Source organism: Neolamprologus brichardi, chromosome 20 (genome assembly GCF_056152115.1).
Source record: "Neolamprologus brichardi isolate AB-2024 chromosome 20, ASM5615211v1, whole genome shotgun sequence".
Taxonomy (NCBI): Eukaryota; Metazoa; Chordata; class Actinopteri; order Cichliformes; family Cichlidae; genus Neolamprologus; species Neolamprologus brichardi.
This window is the reverse complement of record NC_142123.1, coordinates 33,892,316-33,907,354: the sequence shown is the minus strand read 5'-3', so window position 1 is coordinate 33,907,354 and position 15,039 is coordinate 33,892,316. Positions and strand designations below refer to the sequence as shown.

Here is a 15,039-nt window from a genome sequence, read left to right as displayed (position 1 = left end):
AGGATACCAAACAGAAACAGCGTGTGAGGGCTTCTGTGTGTGGATGAGAAATTTGAAAGGAATAGCAGATATTTATCAGAAACTATGGTAAATATGATCAGCTGTGTGTGTGTGTGTGTGTGTGTGTGTGTGTGTGTGTGTGTGTGTGTGTGTGTGTGTGTGTGTGTGTGTGTGTCCTCTCCCCCGGACTCATGTGGTTTCTCAGGAAAAACAAGCTGCTGCGCAGAGCCAAGGTTTACATGTGAGTGTTGCTGTTTATGTGCTGCAGCAGCTTCATATGTGCTGCTCTAATATCATTCTACAGTGTGACGTGTTGTTGTGGTTGTACAGGCAGGTTTTTGCAGGATCATCCTACAGTGCAGACTGCTGCGTTGTTTTTATAATGGAGTCCAGTCATGTTTGTGGTATTTTATGCATTTAACCTCCTAACGAACTCTTCCACGACAGCATTTTTAATTTCTCTTTGATATTTGGGCTGATTGGGACCTGATGAATGTAAAAACAAAGAATTACCAGATTTGTTTTACCTTATTTTTATTTTTAAGAAAAAGAGCCACAAATGAGGATATTTATTTAAAATGTTGATAGAACAGTAGCAGTATAACGTCCTCGTTAGTGGATATCAGGCCCATGTAGAGCAAAACTGAGTATTTTGGTCTAAATAACCCAAAATGTGATGTCCACATATGTGGTCGGCAGGTCCTAGGAGGTTAAAAGAGAAAGTCGAGCGCTCTGAGCTGTGTGTAAGAGATCGATGTTTCCCATTTGTTCATAAAGTCCCGCTGTGACGCCTCAGCTTCAGTGTTTTGGCCGTTACCGTGTTGGTTTTTAGAGGCGGCGTGCTCAGTGAGCAGCATCCATAAACAGCATCCACAGACTGGGTGCATCCCACATGCACACCAATCTGTTAATTAGTGCTAAGAAACACACGAATGTGATGCTAGAAATTCACCCACAGCTTGGACAGTCTTTATCAAGGAAGCCATGCTACTTGCCAGATAATTCAAAATGCACCAACATCACAAACACAGCTGAGAGTTTATCACAGACACTTTCAGCCAATAGGCCAGTGGGATGCCTCACTCTGCTGTCTTTTACATTATGCATATGTAACTTCACGTCCTGGATCTCATACTCGGAGAAATCGATGAAATTCTCTGCGATAGCTTTTTTTCTGCAAGTCAAGCTGAACAACACTGAGGAAAAAACACTGCAGTATTTTTATTTATTCATTTTTTAGTGTCTTAATACTGACTCACATCCACCAGTATCAGGTCCATCTTATATAGATCAGACCCCCCCACCACCCACCTCCACGTCTGTACAGCGGGATTTACCACAAGCCTGCAAACAGCCTCCGTGCACGACTCGCAGAGCCAGGCTCAATTATGTTGGAGTCTTTCATGTAATCTGTGCTGTTTGCTGCGCAGGAGGAGACGATGCAAAGACATAATGTTAGATAACAACATTATCTGGGGAGTCCCTGGGGGGAGGGGTGGGAGTAAGTAGTTCTAGGAAGTATTCATAATCACAATATCGGCAAAATCCTAAATGCTCCATAACGAATGAAGTTAAAAATTCAGATTTATGTGTTTTATGTCCGGCCTGTCGTGCTTTTATTCATCTTGATGTCCAACCTTGCTCTGAGCAGTTTCATGCAGGAAATGTTTGTTTTCCAGCGGCGACATCCCCCAACCAGAAGGAGCGTGCCGCTAATAAACCCTCCAGCTCTGAAGCGTGGGAGAGTCATCGGGATTTACATCCTGTCACTGTCGCAGGCGTCAGCCGCTGGTTGTGGATGGAGGCATCCGTCTGTAGTGGCACAGCTGGTGGCGTAGTTCGATAGAAGGGAAATTGTGTAACCGGGTCGTGTTGCTAAGCAAATGCATTTTGGGGAGGCGGCTTTGAACAGACGCACAAGATGAGAGCCGTTAACTTTATTGTTTTTAAGAGAACGCAGACAAACACAGCAGAACAACGCAGATGGATAAATGCAGGAAAACCAAGACATGAATGTTTAAAACTATGTAAAGCAGATGGTTTCTGCAGTCGTCATTAAAGATGTTAAATGCAAAAACATCCAGTTCAAATATTTCATTTCTTTACTTGCTCAGAGACACGTTCCAGTAGAGCTGTGAATTGCAAACCAGTTTTTCCCAGTTAAGAGTTGGAAGGAGAAATTTCCAGAGATAGAAACTGGCACAGATGTGATGGTTTATAATGTCAGGGTCACCTGAAGTTTACCGTCTGACCTCAGTGAAGTGTAGCAGCCTGCCAAAGGAGGCGCGGGGCTCAGCGCACAGCTGGGATATAAATCAAACACACCTCTCCTCGCCTACATCTGGCTCATCCTCGGCTGGCTGAGGAGAGCAGAGGAACACCTGCTTATTGGTTGCAGAGCTAATGGGTCAACGTCAGATTTCCTTGTTAAAGTTTGACATGTTTAGTTACAAAGTTGCAGAAGAGCAGAAGTCTTTTTCTGGCCTTATCTCTAATAAACTTATCAGCAGTTATAGGTGATAACGTTGCAGGTATAAGGTCTCACATCACTCCCCCTGACTAGGATCTCTCTGTTCCCCAAATATTTTGCTGATTTTGACCACTTTGAGACTTTTTCTGAAGTGATCGGTCATCTGAAGCCTGCTGTGTGCTCCCCAGATGTCCCATCTGTAAAACGAGGTCTTGGACGCTGTCGGGGACGGCTGAGTTCTAAACATGCCATCATTCTGCCGTCGGTCAAAGAAGCTTCAGGCCAATCCCTAAGCTACCCTTTCTGTCTAAGATACTGGAGAAAGTTGTTTTCCACCATCTCCAGGCCCCGATGGAAATAAATACCTGACACGAATATCAGACTGAAATATTTCAGTCCAGTTTCACAGCACAGAATCAGCACTTTGAAAGGTTTTTGATGATCTTTTAGTAATTGGAGATTCAACCATTTTCATGCTTTCGGCTGCTGCATCCGATACAGTGGATCGTGTTTCCTGGTCTGTGCAGAGGTGTGTGATAGAGGTGTGTGTGTTTCACAGGCAGAGCTTTTTCTGTCACGTTGGTGGGTTTTCATCATCACCCGCTCCACTCTCATGACCTCCATTCTTGCTCCAGTACTCTTTTCACTTTCTATGCTCCTGATTTCAATTTTCCAAAAATATGGAATTGAATTTCCTGGTTATGCATCTGACTCACAAATCTGTCTGCGTACCACGGCTCCTCTGAAAGCTTTGCTGGACTCGCTGCCATGAAATCATGGATGGCGCTAAAGTCGTTGAACCTGAACAAGTGAAAAACTAAAGTGAGACTATTCAGACCTCTGTCAATAACTCAGTTCTGCTTTCTCATCTGCAGCTCATGACGGTGCACCAGTTTCCTGATTTGGGGGGGGACAGCTGAGAATGAACAGCTTGTAGAACTGGGGGAGACATATATAGATGAGAACCGGAAACAGCGTGTTTGGCAGCGTGGTCCCGCTCCTGAAATTCGATACTTTATTTCCAATTGTTGGTTTTTAAGTCTTTAAATGTGTTAGCGCCTTCTTACCTTTCTGACCTTTTAACAATGCATGTTCCCAAAAGATCACTGAGGTCAGCTGAGCAAACATGCCCTTAAACCTCAGAACAGTCTGGGCAATTAAAACTCGCATCTTTAAATCTTGACATTTCATTTTTCTTTCATTTATTTTGTTCTGTTATGCAGCACTTTGATCAACACTTGTTCTTAAAAGTGCTCATAAATAAACCGACTTGAGTTATTTGGTCATATCCAAACATGTGGCTTTGTGCATGAAGGGATGCAGATACATGCCAGGAGCTTCGGTGAATGTCCACAAACGTCAGAATGGGGAAAAATGAGACGTCAGGATCTCTGAGTACTGCCTGAGCGTCACTCTTTATAGGAGTGTTGAGCAGAAGAGCATCTCTGCACATCTCGTAGCCCTGCACAGGTCGAAGCAGATATATGATGCAGCTAAACAAATCAGTGCGGTCGGATGAGGCTGCACGCCTGTTGTTGGCAGCTCAGGATTCGCTGTCTGCGGCGTGAATCAGTGGACCCACCTGCCTTGTGCATATCAGGACTAGTAGTGGTGTGATGCTTGGTGATTTTTCTTGCTGCACTTTTGGTTTGTTGATACAAATCAGTCACGTTTTCCTTGCCACACACTGGCCTCAGTATTTCAGCTGCAGACACACTTTAATAACTATGGACGCTACTTTGAGTCAGACGCACAAAGTAAAAGCTGCCTCAAGTTGCTTCGGTGGACTTCAGTGGCAGGCTAGTCACCGTTTGCGTGGGGACCATCGCTGACGTGAACCCAGTGTCTAAAATTGCAGTTCGCTTGAATCTGGCTTCAAACATGAGACTCGGCCGTTAAAAACACAGCAGAAATAAACACGTTACAGCCTGACACACTGCAACATGTTGTGGTGTCTATAGCTAATTTCTGTCTTTATAACAACTTTCAGCTCCGCTAATTTGAGCCACTTAATTCGACTCTGTTCTGACAAATAATATGGCTTCAAAATGACTTGTTGTGAGGGTAATTGCATGCTTATCTCGATGTTATTTAGCAGGTGTCTGTGTCTTTGCAATGCATCGATGCAGTTTGCTAACCAGGCTTGCTGCTGTTCCTGAAGGGAGGACTGATACGAACGTCCTCACTTTGAAAGAAACGTCCTTTTACCCAAGGTCTTAAACTCACTGCGGTCCTCATAAAGCTAGCTGTGCAAACACACAGACACACACATTGTCTCCCACACACTCACGCTGTGCTTCTCGCAAACACGCACTGCACACCCACATTCACATATACTGTACACCCACACACACACACATATACACACACACTCACACTGCTGTTGCCATGAGTCACCCTCATGTGACTCTGTGTGTGTGTGTGTGTGTGTGTGTGTGTTTGCTAGCTTGGCACTGCCCACGTTAGCTTCTGTGCCAGCTTCACGGGTGTCTTAGATTAACACTGAAGAGCCTCTTTGATGATGAAACACACCCGTCGCACAGATTGCTCCTCTTTTCTCTTCTCTCTTCGTCTCCTTTATTTATCAATAAGTTGATTGATCTTCTGTGTCGCAGCGTTTCTCTTAGCAGTAATCTGCATCAGTCTGTCCGAGACGTCTCTGTTGAGGCATTAAACACTGTGAACTGCTAGGTGACCACAGTATGATGGTCTAATACAGTTTGTCCAGTTTCATCTGGATTAATCCAGTTCGTGACAGGTAGTTCAGGAAAAGTGGTTTTGTTTTGTCCCTTTTTCTGTTTATTCTGCTTTGAGCCAATTGTTCCACGTTGTTTTGATTTGGCCAATTAAAAGTGATTTCAATGTGAGTGTGCAGCTAAATCCATAAAACATGAAAGAGAATCCCAATCAGTCCCAATTTTAGCAATCATTTGGAGTCAGTGGGGAGAAAGAACTCCCTCTGAATGGGAGTAGGCCTCTGGCAGAACCAGGCTGAGGAAGAGTAGCGTCTCCTACAACCAGTTATATGATTACAAAGATGAGACAGAAAAGATGAGCATTTTATTTGGTTTTACTCTGGATTAAGTCTTTTTATTCTTAGCTTTCCATGTGTTGGTCTGAACATCCCATTTGGTTTGATTTGGTCCACTTCATCTGAATCTGTGATTTGTTTCTGTGGGTTGTTCCACTTAGGCCAGATTAGCGCCAGCTGCTCTTTTATTCCACTTTTCCGGTTTTAGTCCGTTTTATTCTGGGTTAAGCCAAATTCCTATTGGCTTTGTTTAACTGGTCCGATTCATTCCTTTTGTTTGCTTTAGTTCTGTTTAGTCTGGAGCCTGTCAGCTGGATAAGTGGAAGAAGATGGATGGATGGATGGATGGATGAATGGATGGATGCATGGATGGATGAACAAATGGATGGATGGATGGATCCATGGATGGATGCATGGATGGATGGATGGATGGATGGATGGATGGATGGATCCATGGATGGATGCATGGATGGATGGATGGATGAATGGATGGATGCATGGATGGATGAACAAATGGATGGACGGGTGGATGGATGGATGGATCCATGGATGGATGCATGGATGGATGGATGGATGGATCCATGGATGGATGCATGGATGGATGGATCCATGGATGGATCCATGGATGGATGCATGGATGGATGGATGCATGGATGGATGGTTTTGCTGGGTTTCTTCAAGCTTAGACCCAGTTAGGTGCAGTTGAACTTTTGTTCCACTGTGTTTGGTTTGTAACTGTGATTAGGCCATTTAATAAATGTCAGAAACATTCTTTTATGGTTTGTTTTATTGGAGTTTGCTACAGTTTTGGTCTTTTTCATTCAGTTTGTATTTATCTGACTTAGTCTTGCTGATCCAGCTGATTGACTCTGTTCAAAGGGTTTAATTTGACCCTTTTGATGTGTTCAGTTTGTTTTTATGTAAGGTCCAGTTTTGTGGTTTGATTTGTGGAGGTGGATATTCTGGACCAAGGGCTGATGAGGATGGAGCTGCCGGGCGGGAGGAAAACAGGAAGATCTGAGAGAAGATTCATGGATATAGTGAAAAAGGACCTGCAGAGTGTTGGTGTGATGGAGTGAGATGGAGGCAGAGATTTATCTGATTATGGTCGATTTAAACAAATTCGTTCCAGTTCGTTGCAGTCAGGATTAGACCAGTTTACTCTGGTTTGGTCCAGTTTGTCAGGTTTGACCCTCTGGTAAAGTGTGGTTTGTTCTGTTAGTTTGTCTGGTTTAGTCAGTGTGCAGCTATTCTATCTGAATCTATTCATCTTTCTCTTTTCCCTTTCTTCCACTTTGCTCTTTAACCTCCTTTCCTTAATAATCCTTTCTTTCCCGTCTCTTCCTCACCATCTGTCCCACAGATTTCCTTTCTTTTCCTTTTCTTTCAGTCCATTCTTCCTCCTTCTTGTCGTCCTGATTCTGTTCTCAGTTGTTTGGATCAAGTTTCCTCCTCCTTCTCTGCATCCCACAGCTTCTCTCCCACCTTCTGTTTCATTATTTCAGCATGATTTCACCTGTAATCAGCAGCATCTGCAGATGGATGACCCGTCCTCTCGTTCTCCTCATGTTTTTGTCTCTTTCCTCGCAGTGTGGAGGGCGACTCTCAGTGTCCAGAGGCACTCACCTTTTCTGATTCATCCTTTGGCCATCCACCTCCCTTCCATCGCTATAGCAACAGCCCCCTCTCCAGCCCCTGTGACCCCTACGGCTCTCCCTCCTCCGGTGGGCCCCTGGGAGCCTCCCACACACATACACAGGTACCGACCCTAAAACACATGCACCGTCTATCTGCAGCTACTAAAGGTGTCTGAAGTTTATTCTGAAGTTTATGAAAGGAAGTGTCGCCTTCAGCCACATTTTTAAAAATCCTAATCCTCTCTGTGTAGAGCTTGGTGGCCCCGTTCTGCTGTAGTGGGACATTTAAGGTGGAAGGGGGTCGCTTCAAATGATGATGAATCTGAACCAGCAAACGTGGTTGGAACAGCAGCGATATCTCGTGGGTCTCCAGGGCAGGGGAACAGACAGAGGTCCAGAGGTCAAACCGTGGGCAAATTATCCCAATGAATAAATGACACACATTGATCTCTTTTTAATCCAACGTTCGGCTGAGAGCTAATTAAACTAAACCATTTACTCTTTTTTTTGACCAAATTAACAGTCTGACAGTAAAACCTGTATCAGTGGGTTATGTGTACTGTCTCCCTGAATAAATAAAAGCAGAAGTAAATCAAATCTGATTACATGTCTTCTCATCATGTCCTCTTCCAGGGCAGCTCACCCATCTCGCCTCCCAGCCCAGCGAGCCTCGCCTGGGCTCAGCGCAGCCGACACCAGCCAGCCAGCCTGGCGCTCCGCAAGCAAGAGGAGGAGGAGAGCAAACGCTGCAAGGCTCTATCTGACAGCTATGAGCTCTCTACAGACCTCCAGGACAAGAAGGTACAATGCCACAACAAGTCGGCCTCATAAGTAACACCTCTAAAAACACCACTGGAGCGGTTCCTGTGAGAGGTTTTCCGTGTAATCGCCTCCATTACAAAGCAGCCTTTCCAATCACCCGCAGGGTAGAGGACACATCAGGACACCTTTATTTTCTGCCCTTCTTTTTATCCATAATGCACACAGAGGCCGAGACACAGCAACGTGGAGCATGGACCAATAAGGAGGTTTACATAGGGAAGAGAAAAATTAGTGAAAGAATATGTATTTACTTTAAAATGAAGCAAAAGTAAAGGTATATGGTTAAAAATGTTAGCAGCTAAGGAGCAGAGCTGCCTTTGGAGGCACGAGGCGTCATTTAAAAAACCTTATTGGTCCGTGCTCCTTTTGTTTCCACTGCAGTTTAGGAACTGTCAGATGTGCCGAGAGGTGTAATAATTTTCGGTTTACTCACTAAAAACACAAAACTACACACATCGTAACACGAACATCACAAAGGTTCGCTGAAAGTTTCTACTGTTTTGTTTCCTGTTTCCTGTAAATGCAAAGATCGTTTCTGCTCTTCCCTCTCTGATTGGTTGCGTGATCGTACGGCCTGATAGGTGGAGATGCTGGAGAGGAAGTACGGGGGCCCGTTCGTGTCCCGGCGGGCAGCGAAGACGATCCAGACGGCGTTCAGGCAGTATCGCATGAACAAGAACTTTGAGAGGCTTCGCAGCTCCGCCTCAGAGAGCAGGATGACCCGCCGCATCATCCTGTCCAACATGAGGTTGCAGGTACACGCACACTTGTAAAAAAGCTCATAATGAAACACACCAGGTTCTGCTCGGTTTGTTCTAATGATCCGTTGTTTCTTCGGTGGCTGCAGTACTCATTTGATGAGCGTCAACCACAGGGTCAGGGACCACCAGGTCAGCAGGGCTCAGAGGACGCAGGAGATGTGGACGACTCCTTCTCTAAGCAGGTAGAGATGTTTGAGCGTCTTCAACAGTCATGAAAAATATTTAAAGAACACGGTGTGAAGTACACATGTGCAAAACGTGCACAACATTATTACAATAAATGAATATAATTATAATTCATTCATAAAAGAGTTTGTTGATACATAGTAATTATTATTCCTCAGGCAAAAAAGGATGTGGGGGTATTGTTATTACCCCACCCAGCTGCAAGGATGGGTGGATGGACGGGCGGGGGCTGCGTGGACAGAGGGGGGGGCTGCGTGGACAGAGCGGGGGGGCTGCGTGGACAGAGCGGGGGTGGACATCTAAGATTGTGAATGCGATAACTTGAAAACGAGGCAACGTAGAATCTTCAAATTGATGCCATAGGTGTAGCTACTAAAACTCTTAGACAAGTCCAAATCTCAGTAACCTTGACCTAAAGGTCAGAGTTCAGAGGTCAAATCTGCTGAAAATCTTGTGAATGAAATAACTTGAAAACGAGGTGACGTAGGATTTTGAAATTGATGCCATAGGTGTGTCTGCTTGGAGAAGTTTTAGAGTAAAACACCTTCATGAACCTAAAGAAGTCCAGTTGCTTCTTTTTAAGTCCTCAAAAGGTCTGAGTTATAGCTCAGGACCATCCGACCTTTTAAAAGTAATATGTAAAGTTTCAAAAGTAATCTCAGACTTGCTGCTGATCAATGAAAATAAACTCATTTTGTCATAGTCTGTACATTTTTTAGTTCACACATAATACTATCTAGATTATTAAAGTCTTTGAGTCTTTGAGATTCTCCAAAGCTGAAACAAAACTGCTCAGTTTGGTTTATAAAGCTACTCAATCAGAGGTTGCCAGTAAATACAATAGGAATCTGGGGGAAGCTTTATTTTCAGCAGTTAATCTCTAGAAGTGTTTGAATATTCTGAGTTTAAAAGGGAGAAAATCTCAGCTAAATGTTGGATGGTCTTAAAAGAGTCGCGATTATTGGAAAATGAATTGGCCCAGACAATGATCCCTGTGGAGCCCCACAAACAAGCTTTCAACCAGAGGACTGTTAGCAGCTGCTGCCCCAGCGGTCAGGGCAGCAATTAACACTGAAACAGTCACCGCAGGTTTGGAAGTAAATGTTCATTGATTGGGACCAATGGACGCTGAGGAATCTCCATCCTCTGAGACAGGAGATGCGTTTCAAAGTTTTAGAAAATGCTAATAGGCAGACCTTAACATATTTGTACGCGTAGATGTTTCAAATTAAAAGCCCGCTGGATTGTGCAGGAACTGTTACCTTGAGCCTAGAACCAAACAAATAAATATCCGAGTAGGCGAGGCACTCTGTGAGGATTGGTGGAGTCATTCTTTTCCTGATAAGCAGAAAAGTAATTATTTTAATCCTTTCCTAACCACAAACGATTTTCTGTTTTTGGCCCTTTCCTGACTCATCTTCCATTTTCTATTTGTGTGCCTCCGAGTACTCATATTATATTAAAAACTAACAAAGAAATCAGGCTAACTCAGCTGATATCTTGTTTATCTGTTATAAAGTGCTGGATGTCCCAGAGTTTCCTGAAGCTAAATGAAAATGAATCAGAAGTGATTAGAGCGGATCCCCGGGAGTCTCTTCCCATCCTGCGGCAGATTCTTAGCCGTTCTCAGCAAAGGTCAAACAAACAGAAAGAAACATGAGTGCAGATTTCCACAGCCGTCTTTCTCCTGACAGGAGTTGTGCAGCGATTTTCTTCTTCTGACCTTCTCATCATCAGCTCGGGATATTTTTTCTCTTTATATTTTCTCTGTATTTTTCTGTGTCGTGACGTTACCTTCGTGCACTGCAGGTTAAGTCCTTGGCAGACTCCATGGACGACTCCCTCACCTGCCAGTCCGGCCGTGAAGACTCACAGGAAGCGGGAGGAGATGGAGAGGAGGACGATGACGAGGACGAAGAGGAGGGCGATGAGGAGGAAGAAGAGGAAGAGGAAGAAGGGGAAGAGGACGAGGAGGAAGACGAGGAGGAAGACTACAGACAGTGTGCGTGGCGCAACAGCACGACATCTTCCCGACGTGCTGCGGGCCGGACGGGGGGAGGAGGGGGGAGGGCGGGGGCAGGAGGAGGTGCCTCCATGCATGAGGACAGCACCGCTACCTCCTTCAGTGATGTCACCCTGTACATGGATGAAGGCTGCCTCCCCTCCTCGCCGCTGTCCCGTCCCGCCTCCAGCTCTGATACAGAGTACTGGGGAGGAGGGGGAGGAGGAAGTGCAGGGGGGAGAGAAGACAGCAGGGAGACGGAGGGAGGCAGCAACACGAGCCGGAGGAGCAGCACCCCCTGCACAGAGTGTCGGGGCGAGTACAGAGGCAGGGGTGGAGGAGGAGGACATCTCCCCGTCCTGACCATCGAACCGCCCAGCGACAGCTCAGTGGACATGAGCGACAGGTCAGCAGCACTTAAACGTCTCGTTTCAGAATCTGCATGAAAACAGACGCAGACGCGAGCGTGCTCACCAGGGGGCGCTGTAGAGCAAGGTCGCATGCACGGTCAAAACACAAAATTCCTGCAAGACGTTTGAAATTAGTCAAAACTTCACATGAACACATGAAGTCCATATTTAAAAGATGAGCTTCCAGCTCGTCACTGCTGACCAGTGTTGGTCAAGTTACTTGAAAAAAGTAATCAGTAACTAATTACTGATTACTTCCCCCAAAAAGTAATCCCGTTACTTTGCTGATTACTTATTTTCAAAAGTAATTAATTACTTAGTTACTTTTTAAAAACATGATTTACAACCTGAATAGGTGATAAAGTGATAGATCTTTCAGCCCAATTCTACTTTTTCTGCATAATCATCATACAAAATGTAATCAAATGGAAAAGTCTCTTTTTAAAACTTGTTTTATTAGTTTTAATCTTTTAACTTTATGCATCAAGCAAAAATTAAATTATCTGCAACATTCTCTGACTTGAAGAAATTTGTTTAACATTTAAACCTATTTTCTGCACATTCCAGCACATAAAATAAAATATTTTTTGTGTGTTTACACTCAGTCTTTCAAATAGATGCAAGTAAAAGCTACTGTCATAGCTACTCGGTGCTTGTTTGGAAGTTTAGGGGTTTTTTCGCTGTAAAAAGAAGTTTTCTTCCCACGCACAACGGACACTAATGTTTTTGTCACTTTTTATGGAATCAAACTCAAAGTAAGGTCAGTACTTCCACGCTTTAAACACTGCACGCTCATACTCTCTCTGCACTCGATATATGATCCATTGTTGATCTGCACACAGCTTACGTCACTGTCATGAGACATTCTCACAAAAAATCTCAGTTTTAGTAACGCAGTAACGCAGCGTTCCTACGGGAAAGTAACAGTAATCTAATTACCGTTTTTGCAATAGTAATCCCTTACTTTACTCGTTACTTGAAAAAGTAAAAGTAATCGGATTACAGCCCATCTCTGGTGCTGAACATTAGAAACACTGCAGGAACTTTAATGTATGATTCACCGTCAAGCCTGGAAGCTACGTTCACCTTTTAAAGGAGGTCTAAATGAAAGTGAGGCTGAACCCTGCTGTGATTTTACTCATATGTTTATAGTCTCAACCTCTAGTTTTACTTTATATAACAGCACAATGTTCATTTTGTATATCATGGTCTCGTTTAGAGACAGATGATAACGTGGCAGTCGTTTAGGGCGTGGCTCACCTGGGACTGACAGGTTTCTATCATATAACCGTGCAGTGTCCACAGATTCTCAGGCAAATGCTCATCTGAAAGTTGTGCCTGTATTTTTCCACATCCTTAAAATCCTCCGTCAGTCTGATTACCGCTTTGCTCCATTAGAATCAGGTGACTTGAAGATGTGCATTTGTAATTCTTTGTATCGTTCCCATCTTCAGGTCAGAGCGAGGGTCTATCGGACGCCTGGTGTACGAACAGGAGCCGTCAGGAGTCGAGCGGGGAGGAAGTGGAGAGAGGGATAGGAGGGGGGGAGGAGTGGAAGGTGAAAGTGGAGAAGATGAGCGAGGAGGAGGAGGCGGAGGAAGCAGCGAAGCCGAATCTCCGCAGGGAACCATCAAACACAAACCCAACGGTCGCTCGGTCGCCACGGCGCAGGGACAGACTCGCAGCCCCTCCAACGTCCCCCTGCCGATGCCTTCGGCCCGCACCCTGCCCTCGCACCCGCTCCCTCACCCACTCCAGCACCCCCACCCTCACCCTTCACCCATCCCCCACCTCCCCACCATCCTCGACCACCACCCTCAGTACACCCAGCATCACATGATGCACATGCACCACGGACACGGCGGCAGCCCTTACATGCAGCACGCTCACCACTTCGCCCAGCACCACTACCACCACCTGCACCATCAACACCACCACCTCCCTCACGCTTACCCCGAACCCCCTTCTTCCCCGCTGCCATCTCCCGTACCGCCCCTCACACCTCTCTCCCCCCTGCCGCCGCTGACGCCCTCGCCGCTGTCCTCGTCCTCCTCTGCGCTCCAAAGCATGGAGGCGCAGCAGCACCACGTTCACCACCCCCACCTCCACCACCACCACCTGCTCTGCTCTGACGGAGACAACGAGAGCGTCAACTCCACCACCACCAACTCCAACGATGACACAACGGTCAACAACTGCAGCTCCGGCTCTTCGTCCCGCGACAGCCTCCGGGAGCCAATCGGAGGAGCTGCGCTGGGAAAGCAGACCTATCAGAGGGAGAGCCGTCACAGCTGGGACTCGCCTGCGTTCAACAATGACGTGGTGCAGCGGCGGCAGTACCGCATTGGACTCAACTTATTCAACAAGTAAGAACGTCTGCAAACATAATCCAGAAGACTCAGACTCAGAGCGATAACCTGCCTCCTGTGAGTTCAAAGAATCCAGACATAAGTCCGGGATCAGTAACACCTGATGTCAGACACAAAAATACAGCATGGAGGAAACTGTCTGCTCATACTGCAGCAAACAGAATAACATATGTAACCCAGCCCGAGTGTGCAATCGGGGCTGCTTAGTGTCAGACCATCTCTTCTTCGTCTGACAACAGTTCAGAGCCTTCTTGGTTGTGTCGTTATTTCTGAGCAGGGAGGTGGAGAGATAAGCACCCACACTGTTAGCAGCAGTGTCATTCAATTCAATTTTATTTCTACAGCGCCAAATCACAACAACAGTCACCTCAAGGCGCTTTATATTGTACAGTAGATCCTACAATAATAGATACAGAGAAAACCCAACAATCATATGACCCCCTATGAGCAGCACTTTGGCGACAGTGGGAAGGAAAAACTCCCTTTTAACAGGAAGAAACCTCCAGCAGAACCAGGCTCAGGGAGGGGCGGGGCCATCTGCTGTGACCGGATGGGGTGAGAGAAGGAAGACAGGATAAAGACATGCTGTGGAAGAGAGACAGAGAGATCTGTTGACACATAGTGAGCTTGGAACTTCCTCAGTGTCTGGACGACGCTCTGAGGAAGTTCTGAGGAAGTTAGTGAGTCATGTTGTTAGAATGTTTCATTCAGCATTAATGATGCCTTCGTAGACGTCTAAGTTACCCGTACTGTTGTTGATAACAAGTTAGATGTTAGCTTTAAATGTTAGATCATGTGGCCTCCATGATCCCAAAAACGAATGTTCGTTTATTTGATGGCTCTCTTCCACAGAGCGTTGTGCTGTCTCCCTCCCCTGACCCCAGCCGGTCCCTCCCTGAGCCTGGTTCCATCAGAGTTTCTTCCTGTTAAAAGGGAGTTTTTCCTCCACCGAGTGCTTGCTAAGAGGGGGTCATGTGATTGTTGGGGTCAACTCCCAAGTTAGCTGTAGCTCATCTACTAATCTGAAGGTTGATGGTTCTGCATGCCAAAGTATCCTTGGCCATACTGAACCTGATGCTCTCTGACGTGGTCATCGGATGTCAGAGAGATAGAAAGGGCTTGTTTAAATGTGTGTGAATGGGTGAATGAGGAATGTTTTATAAAGTGCTCAAATGGAGAATATAAGAACTGGTCCATTTTACCGTTTACTTAAAATAGTAAAAGAAAACTCAGGTGTTACATATACTCTATCCACTCGTTACCACTCGTGTTTCCCGACTAAGAAACATCTTAAAGGAGAAGGTGGTGACATTTCTGTTTGTTTTTTCTTTGCATGATTCTGAACATCTGT

General features: G+C 45.5%; 1 protein-coding gene across 7 annotated transcripts in view; it reads left to right on the top strand.

Moving 5' to 3' along the window:
* LOC102776246 (IQ motif and SEC7 domain-containing protein 1-like) overlaps positions 1 to 15,039 on the top strand; it is a 165,214-nt gene that overhangs the window by 126,575 nt on the left and 23,600 nt on the right. For all 7 annotated transcript variants that reach the window (XM_087833936.1, XM_087833935.1, XM_087833932.1 and 4 more), the window contains 6 exons: positions 7,092 to 7,260; positions 7,772 to 7,939; positions 8,542 to 8,715; positions 8,808 to 8,903; positions 10,717 to 11,315; positions 12,774 to 13,685. In XM_087833936.1, coding sequence (XP_087690062.1) covers positions 7,092 to 7,260; positions 7,772 to 7,939; positions 8,542 to 8,715; positions 8,808 to 8,903; positions 10,717 to 11,315; positions 12,774 to 13,685 — 2,118 coding nt within the window. The remainder of the gene's footprint in view (positions 1 to 7,091; positions 7,261 to 7,771; positions 7,940 to 8,541; positions 8,716 to 8,807; positions 8,904 to 10,716; positions 11,316 to 12,773; positions 13,686 to 15,039) is intronic.